General features: G+C 45.0%; 2 protein-coding genes and 1 long non-coding RNA gene across 5 annotated transcripts; all 3 read right to left on the reverse strand.

Moving 5' to 3' along the window:
• Window positions 1-698: 698 nt before the first annotated feature.
• LOC120642293 (NAP1-related protein 1-like) lies at window positions 699-4185 on the reverse strand. 3 transcript variants are annotated; one of them, XM_039918752.1, is made up of 10 exons: window positions 3888-4185; window positions 3074-3196; window positions 2912-2962; window positions 2655-2726; window positions 2459-2572; window positions 2312-2373; window positions 1618-1678; window positions 1456-1512; window positions 1337-1375; window positions 699-1136 (listed from the first exon to the last, which is right to left on the reverse strand). In XM_039918752.1, the coding sequence occupies exons 1-10, from the start codon at window positions 4017-4019 to the stop codon at window positions 1074-1076; spliced, it is 774 nt and encodes a 257-aa protein (XP_039774686.1). In that variant the 5' UTR covers window positions 4020-4185; the 3' UTR covers window positions 699-1073. The 3 variants fall into 3 exon arrangements, with proteins under 3 accessions (XP_039774686.1, XP_039774685.1, XP_039774687.1); XM_039918751.1 differs by having other exon boundaries at window positions 1618-1681; XM_039918753.1 differs by lacking the exon at window positions 2655-2726 and having other exon boundaries at window positions 1618-1681.
• Window positions 4186-5681: 1496 nt separating this feature from the next.
• Window positions 5682-6326, reverse strand: LOC120642294. The gene is made up of 2 exons (XR_005662556.1): window positions 6090-6326; window positions 5682-5984 (listed from the first exon to the last, which is right to left on the reverse strand). It is a non-coding gene; the product is annotated as an uncharacterized LOC120642294 (long non-coding RNA).
• Window positions 6327-13065: 6739 nt separating this feature from the next.
• LOC120642295 (ATP-dependent RNA helicase SUV3L, mitochondrial-like) lies at window positions 13066-17796 on the reverse strand. The gene is made up of 2 exons (XM_039918755.1): window positions 15629-17796; window positions 13066-13604 (listed from the first exon to the last, which is right to left on the reverse strand). The coding sequence occupies exons 1-2, from the start codon at window positions 17758-17760 to the stop codon at window positions 13550-13552; spliced, it is 2187 nt and encodes a 728-aa protein (XP_039774689.1). The 5' UTR covers window positions 17761-17796; the 3' UTR covers window positions 13066-13549.
• Window positions 17797-19233: the final 1437 nt, after the last annotated feature.

Genomic DNA, 19233 nt, shown 5'->3' on the forward strand with positions numbered 1-19233 from the left:
CGGGTGAGATGGCACACGGACAACGTCACCGGCTGCCACTGCCAGAGACAATGGGATGGAGGGCGAACGCGCGAGTGGTGGCGGCTCCGGTTGGGGAGCGCACCCACCCGGGTTCGACTCCCTTAGGGAGCACCGGGTGTCGCACTTGGGGGCTTATTCCCTGTATTTATTTCCTGTTGGTCCTGGACATCTCGCGTGGCGCCACAAAGGGATTACGACGTGCCCGTCGTCTACAAGGCTCTGTGCAGCTTTGGTGATCTCCGGAAGGACGCTGGTTGTGTATAGGTTGTAGGCTCTGGGTGTGAGTGTGTGGTGTGAGTGTGTTGTGTTGAGTTCAGATACTATACAATTTGTATACTTATAGTCCAGGCTCAAAAAAAAAAAAGACAATGGGATGGAGGAAGACAATGGGATTTGATTTAAGTGCGGTGGTTCCCGGTGGTAGTAGCAAGCATGACGATGAGGACAGGGGGAGGAAGAGATCGACAGAGCTCGGGGAAGAAGAAAGAGGAACCGCATGACATCTTATTTCAAAGCTAGAACTCACATGCCGATCCGGGTACAAAAATATGCCACTGCATATTAATCGCAACAATCCTCTTTTAGGACAGGAAATCGGCTCGATAAATTATTAATGCTTCTATCTATGGCTTATCTATATCAGGGCATATTGGGTCAAGATTCTGAAGCTCACCACATTCAGGGACGGCTATTTGATAGACCGAGCCCGCCATCAAAGCTGCGCAGTAAAGGGCTCAACTTGCACTGTGCACAAATACATGTACGAGTAGCTATGATGTTTGCAGTACAAGCTATCAATACTTTCTGCAACGCTAAGAACAGGCACGGCACAAATAATTTGCAGGCCAAGTACAGAAATCTTATACAGTAGAGCCACGAGTTGCTTCTCGACCCATAAACTGAAGTTGTGAAGATAGCTCCTAAACCGACAACTAAGGCAAGCACCAAAACACCGCAAAAGGGGACGCCTCGGTTTCATGAGCCCTTTGGAGGCCCAGTCTCACGCATTCTGCAGACATAAGTTATCAGACCCGGTTGGAATAGAAGAGGGCTCAGGTCTCCTCTTCATCCCCCTCATCTTCATCGTCATCTTCGGCTTCCTCCTCATCAGATCCCTAAATACATTACAGGGAATGGTCAATACAATGGATACGGTGAAACAATAGTTCTCAACGTCTCCAATCTGCATATGCCCAGTCTGCATATGCAACCTAACAGCCAGGTGCAACAGATAAAAAAGGTAGCTAGGGACAGAGAAAGGATGCAATGCACGTTTGCTTAAGGAATAGAACCACACACGAAAGGATTGAATTACCTCTTCATCACCCTCTTGTTCAAACTCACTTTCTAGCTCCTGCAGTGAGAGATTTCAGCACAAGATATATAAGGAAATAAAAAGAAAATGAACAAAATCACTTCAAAAGAACCACTAACATTGTTGAAATACTTCAAAGGATTAGGCCACAAGTCTTCCTTGATGATATCTGCCACCTATGTAATGGAGGTTATCAGAGAACATCCTCATCTGGAACATGTTATGTATTTTTAATTTTTTTAGGCCTCGACCTCAACGGTAGGACCTGGAAATTGATATACCTGATCCATCTCACCATGAGCAAAACTTCCATTCTCTGCATCATTGAACCAAGTGAAGAAGCTGCTAAAGAAACGGAAGACAACTTTACACAATCTCCAACTTGCAACTCAACAGATATAGACAAATCACTATACTGAATAAAAGAAGAAAGAAAAAGAGAATTTTGAAGCACACAGACTGACAATATTGCAAATAGAAACAAAAAAATATCTATTGGATACTTAGCAGTATTGATGCTTCTCTATGGAAAAAGAAAACCAATGCATACAGATACATCAGGAGGAATGACCTTGCAAGGGATTCTCCAATAAACCATGCAAGTATATTGGATTAAGAGTGTTTAGTATGCCAAATCACAAGACCAAGCAGCCATTGAACCTATAGGCACTACTATAAAACATATTTTCACAAATATTTCAACTATTTCATGAACTGTTGGCAAGACACCACGGAAATGGAAATGTCTAGATTGTGGAATCCCAATGGACCCAACAGAATAAACAGAGTAACAAAGACACATCCTGACTACACTGTAGAATCTCAATGGCAGAAAGAATGCTATCCTTTTGGAGCTTTGGACAATATTGACATAAGAAAGAAGCTCCATGCATAGATTGTTTAATTATGTAGTTGTTCATCACTTACAAGATACTAATAATGGGGAAATTTTGTGCACAAATTGAAACTAGATACCTTTGATCAACCAGTAGTCGCTTTTCACCCTTCTTGGTGCATGCCTTACCGTTGACAATATCCTAATGTACAAGTATAAATTAGAAACATTCTCTTGGCAGGAACTTGGTATGTTAAACATATAGTTTGATGGTCAAGGCACACTACCATTCCTGCCTTCCACTTAATGGAGGTTGCCTTTACCATGACTGTTCCATCATCACTCATGGAATATGTCTTAGTAAGCTTTTTATCTTCAAAATACGGATTGGAAGAAAAGGTCTTCCAGTTCAAGGTAGTTAGCAAAAATAAAGTTTAAAAGAAAAATTAAAAATAAATTGTAGAAGGTCCAAAAGAAGCTTACTAGAGTAATAGAGCAGCCCGATTTAATATCCTCTGACTCGTCCACAAAAATAGATTCCAAGTGTTTGCAAATCTACAACAGAATGAACAATGAAAATTCCTGACTAATTAAAATGCTTCAATTTGCCGACTTGGTTTCAGAGAGTTTCACAATATTATAGGTGTACTGAACTACTGATTATTTGATTTTATTACTCTGCTAATTTATACTAACAAATATCCAAAGAGCTAAAAGCATGCCAAGCAAGCAAAGGGTACCTGTTGATCATCCTCGGTTAAAAGGTCACCAAGCACAGGATGGCTAAGGAACTGCAGGTCAGCACACTTGCGTCACAATTAAATAATTAAAAGAAGATCCCTTAAGCACTACCAGTACAGGAGAGGAAGTAACATAAACCATAATAGAAGAATATTACAGACCGCTGTCAGCCAGAAGTCTGGAATTTTCTGGATAATTTCATTGCGTCGAACATAAACTGGTCTGCGAATTTTATTGTATTTCTGTTCCACCTCTAGAACCTTATCGCTCGCTTCCTCATTGACCTGTAACGAATTGTTGCCATTAGAGAGGCCTACTGGTAAAAGTACATTTAAACAGCCATTATAAAAAAAATGCATATGAACTAGCAATTCGTCATATACATGGGGGCAATGCAAATTTAGCCAGTGCGTTTCCCCGATCATATTCAACAACAAATTTTAATTTCTGAAGTATTCAACAATTACAACAATGGTTGGTTTTCTAAATCATAAAGCCAAACTATGCAATTGCAGGCTTCTACACTTGCTTATGCTCACAAGCAAGTAAATTCCGACCTCAGTGCCTGCTGACATTAAACATGATGAAGGCACGTACGCGCCTTGCTGCGTCTAATTTTTCATGATTCCACTAGAGCACAGAAAGTTTCCAATGCTTCCTCGCACTAAACGCGTAGAGAGAAAACCCTCCGTACCCTCCCGATTCCCCCAAACGAATTCTTCCACCCAGGCCACAATCAACTAATCAATCACCCAGCGCTGAGCCACAGCGGAACCATCTCGCAGGTCACCCTGGACCGCAGCGGAACCTCCACCAAATCCCCCGCTGCAAACCGCTGCTGGAAAGACGACCAGCATTCCAACAACAACCTAACCCAGCGAGCCGAATTCCAGTGACCGAGCGACCACAATTCACAGCGTGCCAAATGAGGCGGGTAAGGAATCCCAATCCACTCGGGGAACCGAAGCGACTCACCTTCTCGATCTCGTCCTGGATCTCCTGGAGCTTCTCGATGGAGAGCAGGAGGGCGCGGTCGATGGGCTCTCCCCCGTCGCCCTCGGCGCCGTCGGTCCTCGCCCTCTTGCCCTTCTCCTCGGCGGTCCGCATGGCGAGCGAGGCGAAGAGGCCCCCTTCGCGAGGGGCTCTAGGGTTTTGCACCCTGCTCAGAGAGGGGGAAGGCTGTGCCTGCCGCTGCCGCGCGCTGTGGGGAGAAAAGAGAGGAGCAAACCCAAGGGACGGAGGCCGGTGGTGCGGCCAGGGGTTTGGACGGTTACCTGCGGGGTTTTTATACCGCCGGTTTGAGTACGGTTGGGCTGGGCCGTACGAGTCGTGGTAACTTACCGTTGCCGATGCTTTGAGCAGGCCTAACGAGCCGGGCCGTATTGCCGCCTCAGAAAATTTCAGCCGAATGGAAATCACTAATGAATGCGTCTCCACTAAAGAAGACGAGTACTTTGCGCGCGCCTTGGCGCGCCCTTGGAGTCACTTAATATAACGATAATATCATTAGTTCTACAAAATCATATCTCTAGGCAGGCATGAGAGGTGAAATAATTTCTGAAAAAACATGGGTGGTAAACAATCCATTATTAGCATCTTCTTAAATTTGTAAAATAGATTAGAGAGAAAAGCGATGAGAATCAATAACAAAAACTAAAGATTCTGTAGTCTGAAATATCACTGAGGTCTATTACTAATTACAATTAATACGACAAACAAACTGTATTACAATAACAAATGGAAAAACTTGTTATGGCTAAAATGTAATACAAATAAAAGACATCATCAAGCCTTCTCTTCAATGGCAACAAATGCAAACACCTAATAGAAGCATACAAGGGCATTACCTAATCCAACATGTGCTGAATATTTTCAGTGTGCAACTATATATCCACAGCAACAAAAAGTATCTATGTAAAATTGCTTTTTATTTGACTCAAATTGAGGCATTTACGCATTTCCTCGCATCAGTCCCTTGTCGTTCCATTGTCATGACCATATGATGAAGCTTAAGGTTAATATTGCAAACAAAAGGGATCAAACTGTATCCACTAAAGAAATTTCATTTAGACATTCTGGATGTTGATTAGTACAAAAATTTGTCACCTCAAACTGAGATTCAGCATGTATTATAAATTAATCTATTAAAGCAACTAAATTTTGCAAATTTACATGATACTATAACATTTATAGGATACTACAATTGATGAAGAGGGAATGTTTACGAAGATTCATAATCTAAGTATCATAATCTGAACAAACATTGACGTGCTTTTTAACTGGCCTTAAGTTCATTCTTAGAACCTTGTTGGAGTAGCAGCAGCAGCTAGAGGATGAGCTGCTATAGACAACAATCGGAAAAACAATTTACCTTCTTGGTTGTTTGGTATAGTATCATCGCAAAGGCATTGTTGAAACAAGCTTCACAAACCTCAACTATGGAAAGACATTATTCCCATAGTTGAAATTTGAAAGTTTTGCAAATGAAAAGATAAGAAGCGAATGACTCAAACTATGATAATAAATGCCAAAAAAACAGACCATAAGTCAGTTAATATTCGCTTAACTCTGTAATTGGCACGTAGAAAAATCGATTCCGGTAATAGAACAAAAAATGCAATTGCTAGCAGTTTCAATATACATGATTATCCGACCTTTCAGGAAGGATAATTGAGACAAAGTATGAGATTATAATTTTAATTGTCAATGCCATTGTATACTGTAGCTAGAAAAAATGAGCCATTGCGACCAGGAAAATGACATACTAGCTACATGAATGCTTCAGTAACACGGTAAATTTTCACAGGTGAATACAAGGGCAAATCAATTGAAAGTTAACCAGTAATAATACTCAAGGCACACCTACATGTACAGAAAACATCCTATTATTTGGACCAAAGAAGGTAGCGAACAACACTGGATAGCAAAGTGGATAAAGGACATCTAGACCATGAAGTAGGAGAAACTAATGAGATAACATGCTGGACGCATAAAAATCACTTACAATAGCATGCTGCCCATAAGCTGCAATGGACCACCATAGTATGAATCAGCATACGGATACGAAATAGCCTGGAAATGAAAGCAACTCGTGTAACTCACATGATTGCCTATTCCGATAACATGTGAACACTTGCAACCTAAAATTACTTAAGGACCGCTACAATTGGAACTTACAAAGGACTGACTATGGTTAGTTTTTGGATGTGCATAAGCTGTTTCTGGGTTGCCAAGAGATAAAGCTCATCTTGTTTCCATCACTCTTCAAGTACTCATCATGGTTACCTAGAATTAACACAATGAAAAAAGAATTGTCAAATAACTTTGATTGCACATATGCAAACAAGCTTTGCGGCTATGGAAATTTCCTTTTCTTTTTGACCATTTTTTCTATGATATTCATTAAGGCTTCCTACGCTCATTCCAGATATTTTTTGATGACTCTCGCTAGTTGATTGGATGCTAGAGAGTCGTAATCAGGAATTTGATGACCAAATGTTGGATCATTATCATGCCATTTTCTGTAGAGGGACACAATTTGCGTTAAATTTTTAGCTGCAACAAACCAGACTACTAAAGGCATTAAAAAGGATAGAGGGCTCACAAAAAAATCAAATTGAACAATATATTGAAGACTTTCCTTATGTCTCATCTCCTGGAAATTCTCAATTCTTATCTATCAGTTCAGACTGTGTAAATATAAACATAGGTCAGTCCCAAAAGAAAATAATTAGAGATTTCAAACAAATGCAGCCTCCCTAATATGGAACAACTTATACATGAAAAGAGAATTAGCCTTCAACCATACTCATGAAAAATGAAACTTAAGTTTGCGAATCCATTCAAGCTGAACATCTGAGATGTGTAACTTTTTGTATCAGCGCCATGCCTCAACTCAGAAGCACCCTGTGAAATTCCATTTACTTTATGCCAACTCATCCGTATAGCGCCGCCATAATTTTTTTTAAGCAATCAAATTATCTGATGAAAGCCTAATTAAGTTCTTCATGACCACTTTAGCTTTGCCTATAGGCCCAATAGTGAATTAGCGCTGCAAATTAAGGTTGCTAGTTCTTCCCACCTAAAGTTTTCACACAATTTTTATACAGTAATTATGTGTGAGACGAATTGTTTCCTCAAAATAAATTGTGAGCAAACTAACTATCATGCAAATCTCTACTGCGTGAACTGTACATAAACCCAGCATTGCTGCAAAGGTGCAAGCTCCCTGTCCAAAGCATCTCCTTCCCCCTAACCATAAGCCAACCAGACACAACTGGCACTGTGAATTCACAAGGATCGTTCAGATATGAACACTAAGAAGCAACAAAACCATCAATTAACCAACACGTATCCAACATATGTTGTGTTCTAGCAAATTTGAAGAAGGCTTTAACATAAGGCACTAGGGGGCATACTGCAGCCACAAGTCCACCACCTCACTTTCGCCCAGAAATTCACCCTCAAATCTAGCAAATTGAAGGCTTTAACACAAGGCACTAGGGGGCGCACTGCAGCCACCACCTCACCTCCGCCCAGAAATATGCACCCTCAAATCTCAGTGTCATATCAACTCAAAAAACAACCCAGAAACCAAGAAACCAATTAGATCCAACACAAATCAGGTAGAGTTGCAAAGAAACGGTTCGAGAACCAGCTCGTCTGGGAGAAGTAAAGCTCACCCACGGCTTGGGGCGGCAGGGAGCGGCAATGGAGGAGAGGCGGCGGTGGGCGGAGGTGTTTTCCGGGAGACCTCTGCAGGGGAGAAATCGAGCGAGTAAGTGCTCATACGAGCCGCGGAGGAGAAGAGGAAAGTGTAGTAGAGATGAATCAAATGGAGACTCACCAGAAACGATGAATTTCGACCCTGGCCGGCATTGGGGAGGAGGCAGTGGCGGCAGCAATGGAGGAGAAGGGGAAAACCAAAGGGGTTAGGGTTTGGGGAGGGCGGTCAGGGTCTTAAAGAAGGAGGGCGAGCAGGAGACGAGCAGCCGCCATGATGGAGGAGCGCAGGAGCTGGCGCGCCGGCCATGTCGCCGCCGCCACGAGCCCCACGAACCACACGTCCGCTGCCGCTAGCAGGGGCACGGCGGTCACCTCCTTCACCTTCACCATCGACGAGGAGGTCGAGCGAGGGAGTCGAGTGGTGAGGCGTGTTTATTTTACCACCTCAGCAGCACGAGCCATGACGCCGGCGCTGCTGCCGCTCGCTACCTCGCCACGGAGGATGCCGCCGCGAGCCGTACTGCTCGCCCGCCGCTACCGGCAGCTGTGACACTTCCGGTGTTTAGCACTGTTTAAAACATGCAATTAACATAAAATGACACGTTAAACCCCCCCAATTCCAATTACTTAACAGTCCGAAATCCGTTTAAATGAACCAAAAAGTCAACTCTCACACCTTGGCTCAAATGAACTTTTGCCCAAAACGAAAATTGTAGAGTTTGACAAGATAAACAACTTTAGTGTTCAAAGTTTTTCAAGTTATAACATGAAATTTGGAGTTAACCCCAAAAAACAAGTGGGTTCACTAAACTTGAATTCAAATTTTAAACTTTCAAATTGTTGCTCAAACGAAGTTTTGCCTGAAAGGAAAGTCGTAGGAAATTAAATTTTGAACAACTTTCGTGTTCAAAATTTTTCGAGTTTCAATTGAAAATTTTGAGTTTGGTCTGAGTCAAACCTTTGACTCTCTCTTTCTCTCTCCCCTCCCTTTCTCTCTCCCCTCTCTCTCTCCCTCGCTGACCCTCCCCTGTCCTGAGCGCGCAGGCACTCAAGCGCGCCCGCGCGTGTGCCCGCTGCGCCGCTGCCGAGCTCGCTGCGCCTGCAGCTCGGCGACACGCCGCTGACTCCCTCCCCGCTCGAGTGCGCATGCTCGCCCGCTGACTTCCCCCTTCCCCGTCCCGTCAAGCCTGTCGCGCCCTGCCCGTCGACGAGCATGCCGCGACAAGCGCACGGCGACGCACCGCGACGCCGCCGTGGCGCCCAAACGAGCCGCCATGCCCTGCTGAGCCGCTGACCGTGGCCAGCCTCCATTACCGCGCACCACCGACGCCATCAAACCCCCTCGCTGTGCCCTGACCCGCTATCAAGGCCGCTCGGCGAAGCACGCCGCGCACACGCCGCCGCTCCCTTCTTCTACACCCTCCTTTCCTGCCGAGCTCCCCCTCCCCATTTGCTTCGCCCAAGGGCGTTCCACCCTCCCACTCTGCTCCCCTTCCCTCACCAAGCCGAGCCGCGCCACCCCAGTGCCAGAACGGCGCTGCCGCCCCGCCATTGCCGCCGCCGCTCGAGCTCACCGTGGAGCCCCTACCTCCGGTGCTCCTCAGTCCCAATTGAACCCCGGAACGGGACCTTCTCGCCACGGTGTAGCTCTACGGCTAAGCCTCGCCCATCCCCATCGCCGCCGGGCGCCGCCGTCGCGGACAGGGCCGCCGCCCGCTGCGGAGCCCCCCTCTTCCGCCCCTCCTCGACCCAAACTGACTCGCCCACGAGCTCCCCCACCTTCCACCGGTGCTCGACGACCCAACCTCCACCGCCCAGAGCCGCCGGAGCGTCGCCGCCACAGCTCGCCACTGCCGCCGGCCGTGTTGCTACGCCGCCGACCCTGCTCCGGCCATCCCCGTCGACCACAACACCCACCCACAGGTAGAGCTCGGTGAGCTCTCACCCCTGGACGCCATCCCCGCCGCCGGCGAGCCTCCTCCTCGCCGGGAAACAACCGCCGCCGCCTCCCCTGTCCCAACTCCGGCCAAGGGGTTATGCGCGAGCCCCCAAATTGTTCCAGGGGCCTAGATGCAAGTTTCCATTTCCTTTTTCTTTTGTTTTGAAAAACAACAAATTTGTAAATTCATTTAAAAATCATAGAAAAATCAGAAAAATGCAAACTCAACTGTTCTGGAATCTTTGCAAAGATATCTACAACTTTTGCTACATGCACTTTTTCAGTTGCTCAATAGTTTTTGCTTCATTTAAAATACAAAGAAATTATATCTTTTATTAGATCTCAAGTTACAAGCATGAGATGTTAGCCATTTTTGGTCAGTGTGTTACATGTTAGATGTATAACCTAGTGTAAAAGTTCGTGGACAGTTGACATGCCTAGCTATCAGTTTATTTAAATCTTGATGTATGCCTAGGATAGATAGTTTTAATTATCTAAGTTGTTATGATATGTTTCATGGGTTCAAAATTTTACAGTACCTGTATTTTAGTTCACAGAGTCTGCAGAAAAAGTTTGAGAATTTTTAGTTAAATCCAACTGGACCAAATGATTTTTGGTGAGGATAGTTACATTAAATTATTAAAAATAGTTCCTACACATGAAAAATTCTAATAATTTTTCTAGGGGTTAAACTGGAGTATATAACCATGATGGTAAAATATGAGGCTCTGGAACTCGCTATAACGATCTGTGGAATTTAGTTTTGATCCATGCAGCTATACATTGTGCTATTTTTCATGCCTTGTGTAATGCTTAGTTAAATCTGAAATTTTTACATTAGACTTATCAAAAGTTTAGGAGCACTCAGTAAACATTTTAGCATCTTTACTTGTAGGGTTTGTTCTGTATAAATGAATCTTAATCCTAATAGTGGATGTTTAATGCATTTTTAATAATTAGCATGCTCAGTGAAAATAGCTGAAAATTTTATGGCAAGTTTGTAATTAAGTAATTGACTCTCCATAAAAATTTCATCTTCAGAAGCTATACCATCAGCTGATTTAAATATTCCATGTTTGCACTTGATAATAATCTTTCTAGAAATAACAAAACCCTCACTTACTTAAGGGGTAATAATTAATCTAGATAATACTCTATAAATGATTGCCCAAGGAAAATATAAAGAAAATATTTTACAACTCTTTAAGTGATTAAATTAAGATTGTACCATCACCACAACTCACGCATATGCATTCGTGTAGATTTGACTACTCTCGCCGACGGTACGTACGAGCTGGTGCCGGAGTCCGAGAGTGAGCAGCGTGAAGCTCAAGTTAACCTAACTGAAATCACTGAAGACCTGAACCAGGGTTCAGAAGAGCCCAAGTCTAGCTCCGCTCAGGAAGGCAAGCCCCGGAGCATGTCCTACCTATTTTAAATTTGTGCAATTGTTATATATTCCTATTGACTTGTGCATTTAAGTTGTAGGACTTATTTGGAACCCTAGTTGCATAATCTTAAGTACCTATATTTGAATACTAGTATGTGTAGGTCGCTAGTTGGCTATGCTAATGGTTCGGTAGAAGTCGAGTGATTTCCTGTCACTCGCGAGCTCATAAGAGTTGAGTGCTTACTACACACTGCAATATAAGGTTTACGGGCGGAGTTGTTGTACTCATGATACCCCGTCTGTTTAGTGAAAATGGATAAGGCCGCGGTGTGTGGTAGTGGTGGTTAAGCGTTTGAACGTACTAACCACATGCCGAGAATATGGTAATTGGTAAGCTTAAGTACCTGATGGAACCGGCCGTGGAACATACTCCCCACTGTCTGGTCTTTGGTCACGCACGGGTGCAGGGCACCCCAGGGCGGTGGGCCTGTTTCATGCCCGGGGAAAAAGGGGAAAAGTCGCATGGGTGATTGCATTCCCCATGCGTATGTTTAGGTCTGTCTGGCCAGGTTAACAAATTCGATTTGAATCGTCCGTCTCTCACGGATATTGAGACTGCTTAACCCTTTTGCCACATAGAGTAAGAAGTGGAACAATGATGATGAGAATTATGGTTGAATGATGAAAAATAATTGTTTTTCACCATGTATGCTTTTGGATAGATGCTAATGTAGAACGGTTAATCAAACTAGAACTTGAAAGCTAAAATCAGAAAATAAGGACTTACTCTTTGTTGCTTTTCGGCAAAAACAAACCCCTCAAGCCAAAAGCCTTACATGTCTAGTTAGAGGGTTAATTATATCCTAGTCGGGTAAGCCTTGCTGAGTATTAGAATACTCAGCCTTGCTTGTGGCTCCACTTTGTTTTCAGGTGATACATTTGAAGATCAGATAGCTAGTTTGACCTGGCCGTGTGTTTTACCTCCTGGTTGGTCGGTGGAGTGGGATACGACTCCGGCCAACGATGACAATGCTGAGTGATGTCATGTACGGGCTTCATCATGACATCTTATATCGTCGTTTAGTAATCGCTTTATTTTCCGCTGCAATGAACTCTGAACTACTTTCAATTTGAACTTCAAGTACCTTTCGGAGATTTCGAACTTGGCTTGTAATAATTAAGTTAAGACTCTATAATGTAATATATCTGTGAAATGTTGTACTCTCTGGGCTCACCTTCATGTGGGTTGCATGTAAGCTTTGGGTTCGATCGACGCTCAGGTGGATTCTTCGGGACTTTACCCGACAGCACTGCCGGATTACTCCGTTTGAAGTGCGTATTAGCCGGGATTACCTTTAAGATGATGGTTAGCGCACTTGAGCCGGATTAATTTGGGCGGTACTGCCACAGCAGTGCTACGACAGCCGCCGCCTTTGCCTCGCCATCGCCTAGGAGGTCGAGCGGAGAAGGCGTGCGTCGACCTGATAGATGATTCGCGAAGGGAGTTTTTTTTTTCAGCAGCCGACCCACGCAAGTGAGGCGGGAGAGGGAGCGGCGCCACACACCGTTGGATGAACATCGCGCGGGCTAAATCAATTTCGCTATCGTGGCCACCCTGGGTTCGCTCCGAGCGGTGCACAAATGACATATAGAAATACCACTTCCTCAACAAAAAAAAAAGATACCACAACAAAAGTGCTAAAAGATCATTAAAAAAGAAATAAAAAACTCTAAAGAAATGTGTCTCCCCTAAAGAAGATACCACAACAAAAATGCTACAAGATAATGATTTAAAAAGATATAAAATACATTAAAGCCTTGCTTGGTTAATCCCCAAGTCCCCTTGAGGAGGAGATTAACAGAACATGACCTGAGAAAAATCATAAAGCACGGAGGCTAGTATAATTGTATAAATGTACAAAACTAGCAAGGGTTACTGCTAGACTGAATCCCATAAACTCATTCACAATCCCCTAAAACAATCAGAAAACAGTTCGAAGCCTGGTTCCAGCCCACCTCTCGCAGTATCGTACGCGTATAACTCGTTACATGGGGTCTGCACCTAGGACGGTGCAGCATCCCGTCAAACCCCATTGGTTTCGCCAATTTCAGAAAAACCGCGTCTACTTAACATTATCCGAAACAAATGCCAAGCTAAAATTTCGCAAGGCACTGTGCTCTCTAAAGGTTACAGACAGTATAAGGAGCACCAGGGTAACTAAAAAACCACAAATGTCGATAACAATCAATGAAGCCGTCATATATCAGTTCCTACCTATTAGGCTATTACCACAGATCTAGTGTAGCATACCACAGAGTAACTAATTTAACTGCAGTAATCATCCTGACCCTCGTATTGTTGTTCCTTCCGTGCGATCTACTATTGCACAGCAACTACTCAGCTGCTTTTCCCGTGGTGCCATTGAAATAGGGGCCTGTTGATGCAAATGTTGCAGCAGAACTGGTAGACTTCAGTTTCGTTCCAGGATAACAATTCTGAGCTCCAACAGAAAATAGCCATGGTGCCATTGGCAAGCAGTCAGGTTCTTTTTGCAGCATCCGTCTGATCACCCCATGAGAATTTCAAGCCGCTAAGTTCAAGGGAGGAGAGTTCTGGTTGAACTTATCTTGCCATTTCCTGCAAAAAGAAAGAAAGCATAGGTAACTGAGATATCCCAATGAAAACAAAAAAGGGAAAACTCCTCAACTGGTGCAACAGAATTCTGAGGCACCTCCCTCTAATCTGGGAAGTATTTATCTCAAACCAATGATCATGGGAAATGGTAATGAAGGTTATCCTTTTGGGAAGTGATCAGGAAATTTTTGTGAGCTTAGTCATCACAACCCAGTTTATTAAATGTTGGCTGTTTCATTGATTGGTGCACAATGAAAAGAGTCAAGTGTATATAGGATACGGAATTTGGCATACTACAATTTGTTTAACCTACCAAAACTTGCATAAGAGCACGGCACTTGCACAAAAACCACTGAGTTCCAGACATGAAAATGATATAACAATATAAGTTCACCAGTTAACTCAAAAGCTATTGCTACTTCACTGATGGAATTTACAAACCATGAGCAATTAATGTTTACCAAAGTAACAGCTTCTCAAAAGATTTTTCAACCAGATGCATCATAGATACGTGGCAAATATTTTCTGGTTGTGAGCAACTTCTCTCTGAATGGTAACATCTCAATTAGCTCCAATCAACGGAGTACAAAAGAAGAAAGAACACTAAGCACATCTTGCAGTTAGCTTAGTGCAATAGCAACTTGAAGCTTGACAACGGTGTAAAAGGACGTACCCAGTGCCGTAGGCTCCCGCACTGTGCGGGGTCTGGGGGAGGTTATTAGCGGGAGGTCTTTCCCACACACCGTGCAATGTGTAGAGGCCACCGCTCGAACCTGTGACCTCTCGGTTCACAGGCGGCAAGCACTACCAACGGTGTATGGGCATAATATTTTCAGTTTGAACTCGTCCGCTGAACCTCTTTTCAGCATGGATATGCCCCATCGATGTCACACAATATGCATTTTACCATAACAAACTCATGATCAATTCATCAGCAACAAATGTCCTTCAGGGCATCAGGTAAACTCGTCTATCTAAGGATGGACACAAAATTATTATAAGTGCTTGTTTTCTGGGACTGATGGACAAGTGGTGGTCCAGAAGGATATTTTTCGGTATTTAGGATCGGTGCTACAAAAGGATGGCGACATTGATGAAGATGTTAGGCATAGAATTTCAGCTGGCTGGTTGAAATGGCGACAAGCTTCTGGCATCCTTTGTGACAAGAGGGTGCCACAAAAGCTAAAAGGCAAATTCTATAGGACAGCAATTCGTCCGGCGATGCTATACGGTGCTGAATGTTGGCCTACAAAAAGGCGACATGTCCAGCAACTGAGTGTAGCAGAGATGCGGATGTTGCGGTGGTTTTGCGGGCACACAAGGAGGGATAGAGTCCGAAACGAAGTTATTCGGGATAGGGTCGGAGTGGCACCAATTGAGGAGAAACTTACCCAGCATCGGCTGAGATGGTTTGGACATGTCCAACGAAGGCCTCCTGAGGCGCCGGTGCGTAATGGGGTTCTTGAGCGGGTCGATAATGTAAAGAGGGGTAGAGGTAGACCTAAACTGACGTGGGATGAGTCGGTTAAGAGAGACCTTAAGGATTGGAATATCTCTAAAGAGATAGTTTTGGATAGGAGCGCTTGGAGACTAGCTATCAGTGTGCCTGAACCTTGAACTTATTTCTTTCGGGTTTCATCTCTAGCCTACCCCAACTTGTTTGGGAAAAAAGGCTATGTTGTTGTTGTTGTTGTTGTTGCTTGTTTTCTGGGACTGGAGCAGGAGCACTAAGCAATCTCACAGGCAAGGATCATACAAAGAACAAGCTCTGAACATATTGTAAATCAAAGAACAATTTCCAGAGATAAATCAGGATGGGGAACAGGAAAGTTGGCTAAGAACACACCAGATCAAAACTATGAGATACTACTTGATAGTTCATATTTCAGATTCTCCAATCAACAGGAGGCAAAGAACAAAATCCATAATCTCTGAAAGTGAAGTTCCAAGTATTCTTCTTCATTGATTTACTTGGCAAGCCACTTGCTAAAGCTGGATTAGTTAGGAAGAATGGTTAGAGCTATTACCTCACGATTGTTTTAGCAAGTGCCCTCGGCCGTTCATAACCATCTTTAGAAATATCTTCGGCACTGTTATTTGATGCCTGTTCCTCATTAGACTCATCATTGTTTTCTCGTTGCTGCCTAGGTTGTTTTCTTGATTCAGGCTTCCAGCATGCTTTTGCAAGTGATTTTCCAAGTAAATCAGCAATACTTATTGCCATTTGCTCAGCTTGATGCACCTGAGGAAAGTTATCTTCCTCAAAATGGTGAGAGAGCCACAAATACATTGATAGGACCTGGTGCTTTGTCTCAAGGTCCAGAAGCTCAGTGTCATTTCTTGCAGAATCCCTTGGCACTCCCATTGCAATGCTAACACGACGTCTTTGGCTATAGTGAGTGGCAAATCTTAGAAGATGGTACATGGCTTTTGGATCCCTTATATTAACTGGAGCAAAAATAAAATTGTAGCGATCCTTGAGGGATAGCCCCTGGACCCTCTCAAGCATATTAGCAACCTTCTTGATACTTTCCTGCTGGCACATAAAATATGTCTTATCAATGCGACAATTATCACGAAATTTATCCAACAGGTCATTGAAAGTAAGGTCTGGGAATTGGCTGGCAAACATTTCCACTTGCTCAAAGCAAGGAAAAAGACCAACTTTCTGTGCCTCCTCAAACGGCTGCTGCAGGCACTGGATCAAATAATCCAAATCGTCCTTCAAGAACGTTGTTGTGAGTCCATCTGGGTAAACACTGCCCCTCCGACCAGCACGACCAGCAATCTGCTTTACTTGCGAGGAAGGAACTGGTACCATCCTGTCCCCATTGTATTTGGCCAAGTTATAGAATACAACTCTCCTAATGTTAAGGTTCAGCCCCATGCCGACTGCGTCACTTGCTACAAGCACATCATACTCATTATCCTGCTCATTGAACAGCTTTGCTTGTTGCCGTCGTGTCTCTGGTGGCAGAGCACCATAAATAACGCAGCATTTGTGCTTTGTAAACTTCTCAATTGCCAGCTTCACCTCAAATATCTCCCTTCGTGAGAAAGCAACAATGCAATCACCAGAGCGAACATTCTTGAGGTCCCCAAGAAGTGTCTTCGCCTCAACAACAAGCGGCTTGAATCGCTCATACTGATGCACCTCCAAATCATCTCCATTATCTGCACAAATCTTCTGGACAATCTTGAGCACGCTAGGGTCACCGCAGAGGTGTATCTCATCTGCCTTGAGCCCAAGCACCGCGCGTGTCCATGCAAAGCCCCTGACAGGGTCAGCCATCATCTGTATCTCATCAACCACGGCGACCTCGTAGAGCTCCTCGGTGGACACCATCTCAACAGTACAGGCGACATGGTTGGCGAAAGGCACTTCCTTGACCTCCTGGCCGGTGCGGAGGGTGCAGTAGACACCGAGGGCATTCACCTTGTCGAAGACTTCCATGGCAAGGAGCCGGAGCGGGCTGCAGTAGACCCCGGACTTGGCGGTGGCGAAGCGGGTGAGCGCGTTGTGCGTCTTGCCGCTATTGGTGGGGCCGCAGTGGTACACGATCCGGCGGCGCATGGCGCGCGCGAAGGGGTACCAGGCGTGCGGCGCCGTGAGGTCGGCGGCGGTCATCACCGACCTGTGCTGCTTCAGCTCGTCCGCGAAGTTGGCGATGCAGAACTCGGCGAAGGCCGGGAGGAGGAGCGCGTGCGCCTCCTCGGCAGGGAGGGAGAGGAGATGCGCCGCCGAGTCCCCGGAGAGGCGCGGGAGGAGGAACGCGCGGAATTGGCGCACGTAGGTTGGGAAGGTGGAGGAGGGGACGTAGAGCGCCAGCGCCTGGTCGCACATGGCCGGGCTCTTGGCGAAGCCGCGGACGAGGGCCACCACGGCGTCCCACGTCGCCTTCGGGAGGCGGGAAGAGCCGGCGTCGGGGTCCCAGGCGGAGAGCTTGCTCCATAGCTTCTTCGGGTCAAGGGGCGACGGCTTCGGGTTGGGATCGCCGGCCGTGGCGGCGGAGAAAAAGCGATGCCGGGGCGGGAGCCATGGGAACGGGGGTTGCGGCGCGAGGCGGTGGAGGTGGGAGAGGAGCGGGAGGATGAGTCGGCGGTGCGGGGAGGTCGTGGAGCGGCGGAGCAGCGCCGCGGCGACGGCGGCGGCGGCCATTGGGTTTGGTTTGGCTAGGCCGGCGGCATGGCGGCGCGGCGGTGGAGGAAGATGGGAAGCGATTTTTTATTTTTATATTTTTCATTTTCATTTTTTACAAAAATATATTTTCGTTTTTGAAATTAATAGAAATATATCACCTGGCAGCGGGGGGCGGCAGTGTATTTTCTGCAAAAAATTTCACACAAAATTTGCGCTAAGGCCCCTGGAAGACCGGTCGCCCGGCAGAGGGCCGGCCGGCTACCCCTCCACTATTTAAGGGTTGGCTGCTCCTCCACCCCTCATTTGTATCACTAAAATTACAGAAAAAAAAGAGAGGGAGGGAGGGAGAGAGGCGAAGCTCTGCCGGATTTTCAAACCGGCGACTGCAGGTAACCAAAATTCTTCTACGCTTTACAAACAGTTTATGTTGTAATTATTTTTATTTACATAGTAGATTAGCAAGCAGTTTAATACAAGCGTTGATACAGTACATTAGCAATCTGATTACGCACTTGTGATTGTCAGGGCTCAACACCATGGCATCCTCAGGATCCACCTACATTTCATAGAGTAAGGTGACGGCAACAGTCTCCCAAGGAGTCAAGATGTCTATGTGCTTTTGAGGATCCTTGTGCAAGCTAATGAAATCAAGGATTTTGGGGGACGACTTTGGCATGAGGTTCTTCTTGTGCGAGAATTACGAATATGACCCGCCCAAACATTACGGCAAGGATCGAGTAAAGGTACTACAAAATACTATCAGAGTTTACCACTTTCAGATCTGGTAATGACTTCTAATATGATTTGGGAAAAAACTCCACCACCTCTATGTGATTTCGTGCAGTGGTTAGACATCGAGCAATCTCAGCAGGATAAGGACCACGTTGAGCGTCAAGTAAGGTGGGCTGCACAAAGGTGGCAACGAATGCTGCATGAAGAACAGATGGAGAAGAAGTGTAAGAAAGACCAGGAAGAGATTCAGAGGAGAATTGCAGAAGTGGAACGTCAGGAGGCAGAGGAACGTGAAGCTGATAGGGAGAGGAAGCGAGAGAGGGCCCGCCGTGCTAAGGAAGCAGGTCATGAAGCTATTAGGAAGGGAAAATATCCCCGGCGCACTCAGTAAAGCACCACCATATAATCTCGGCATTTTACATTTCCTAAAGCATGTTAGTTTTGCTCACAACACGAGGTTATCGTGTTGCACATGCCACTGCTTTTCATTTTTCAAGTAGCTAGTAGTACGAACGCCTTAGTCCTCTGCTTTGTAATCGTAGCATTGTTTATAAAATTGTATTGCAAACCGGAAATTTATAGTTCGTAACAACCTTTCTATTTTCAGTACACTACATTTAGTGAGCAATTTAATTCAACGAGTCTACACATTTAGAACTGCAACTAAGAAATCTTACTACACAAATATCTTCGTAATGTTACATGCTACCATCTAGTTTAAATACATATCTATACATAAGAAAATGTAATTACCACATA

The sequence above is a fragment of the Panicum virgatum genome, chromosome 7K (assembly GCF_016808335.1).
Source record: "Panicum virgatum strain AP13 chromosome 7K, P.virgatum_v5, whole genome shotgun sequence".
In the NCBI taxonomy this organism is placed as follows: domain Eukaryota; kingdom Viridiplantae; phylum Streptophyta; class Magnoliopsida; order Poales; family Poaceae; genus Panicum; species Panicum virgatum.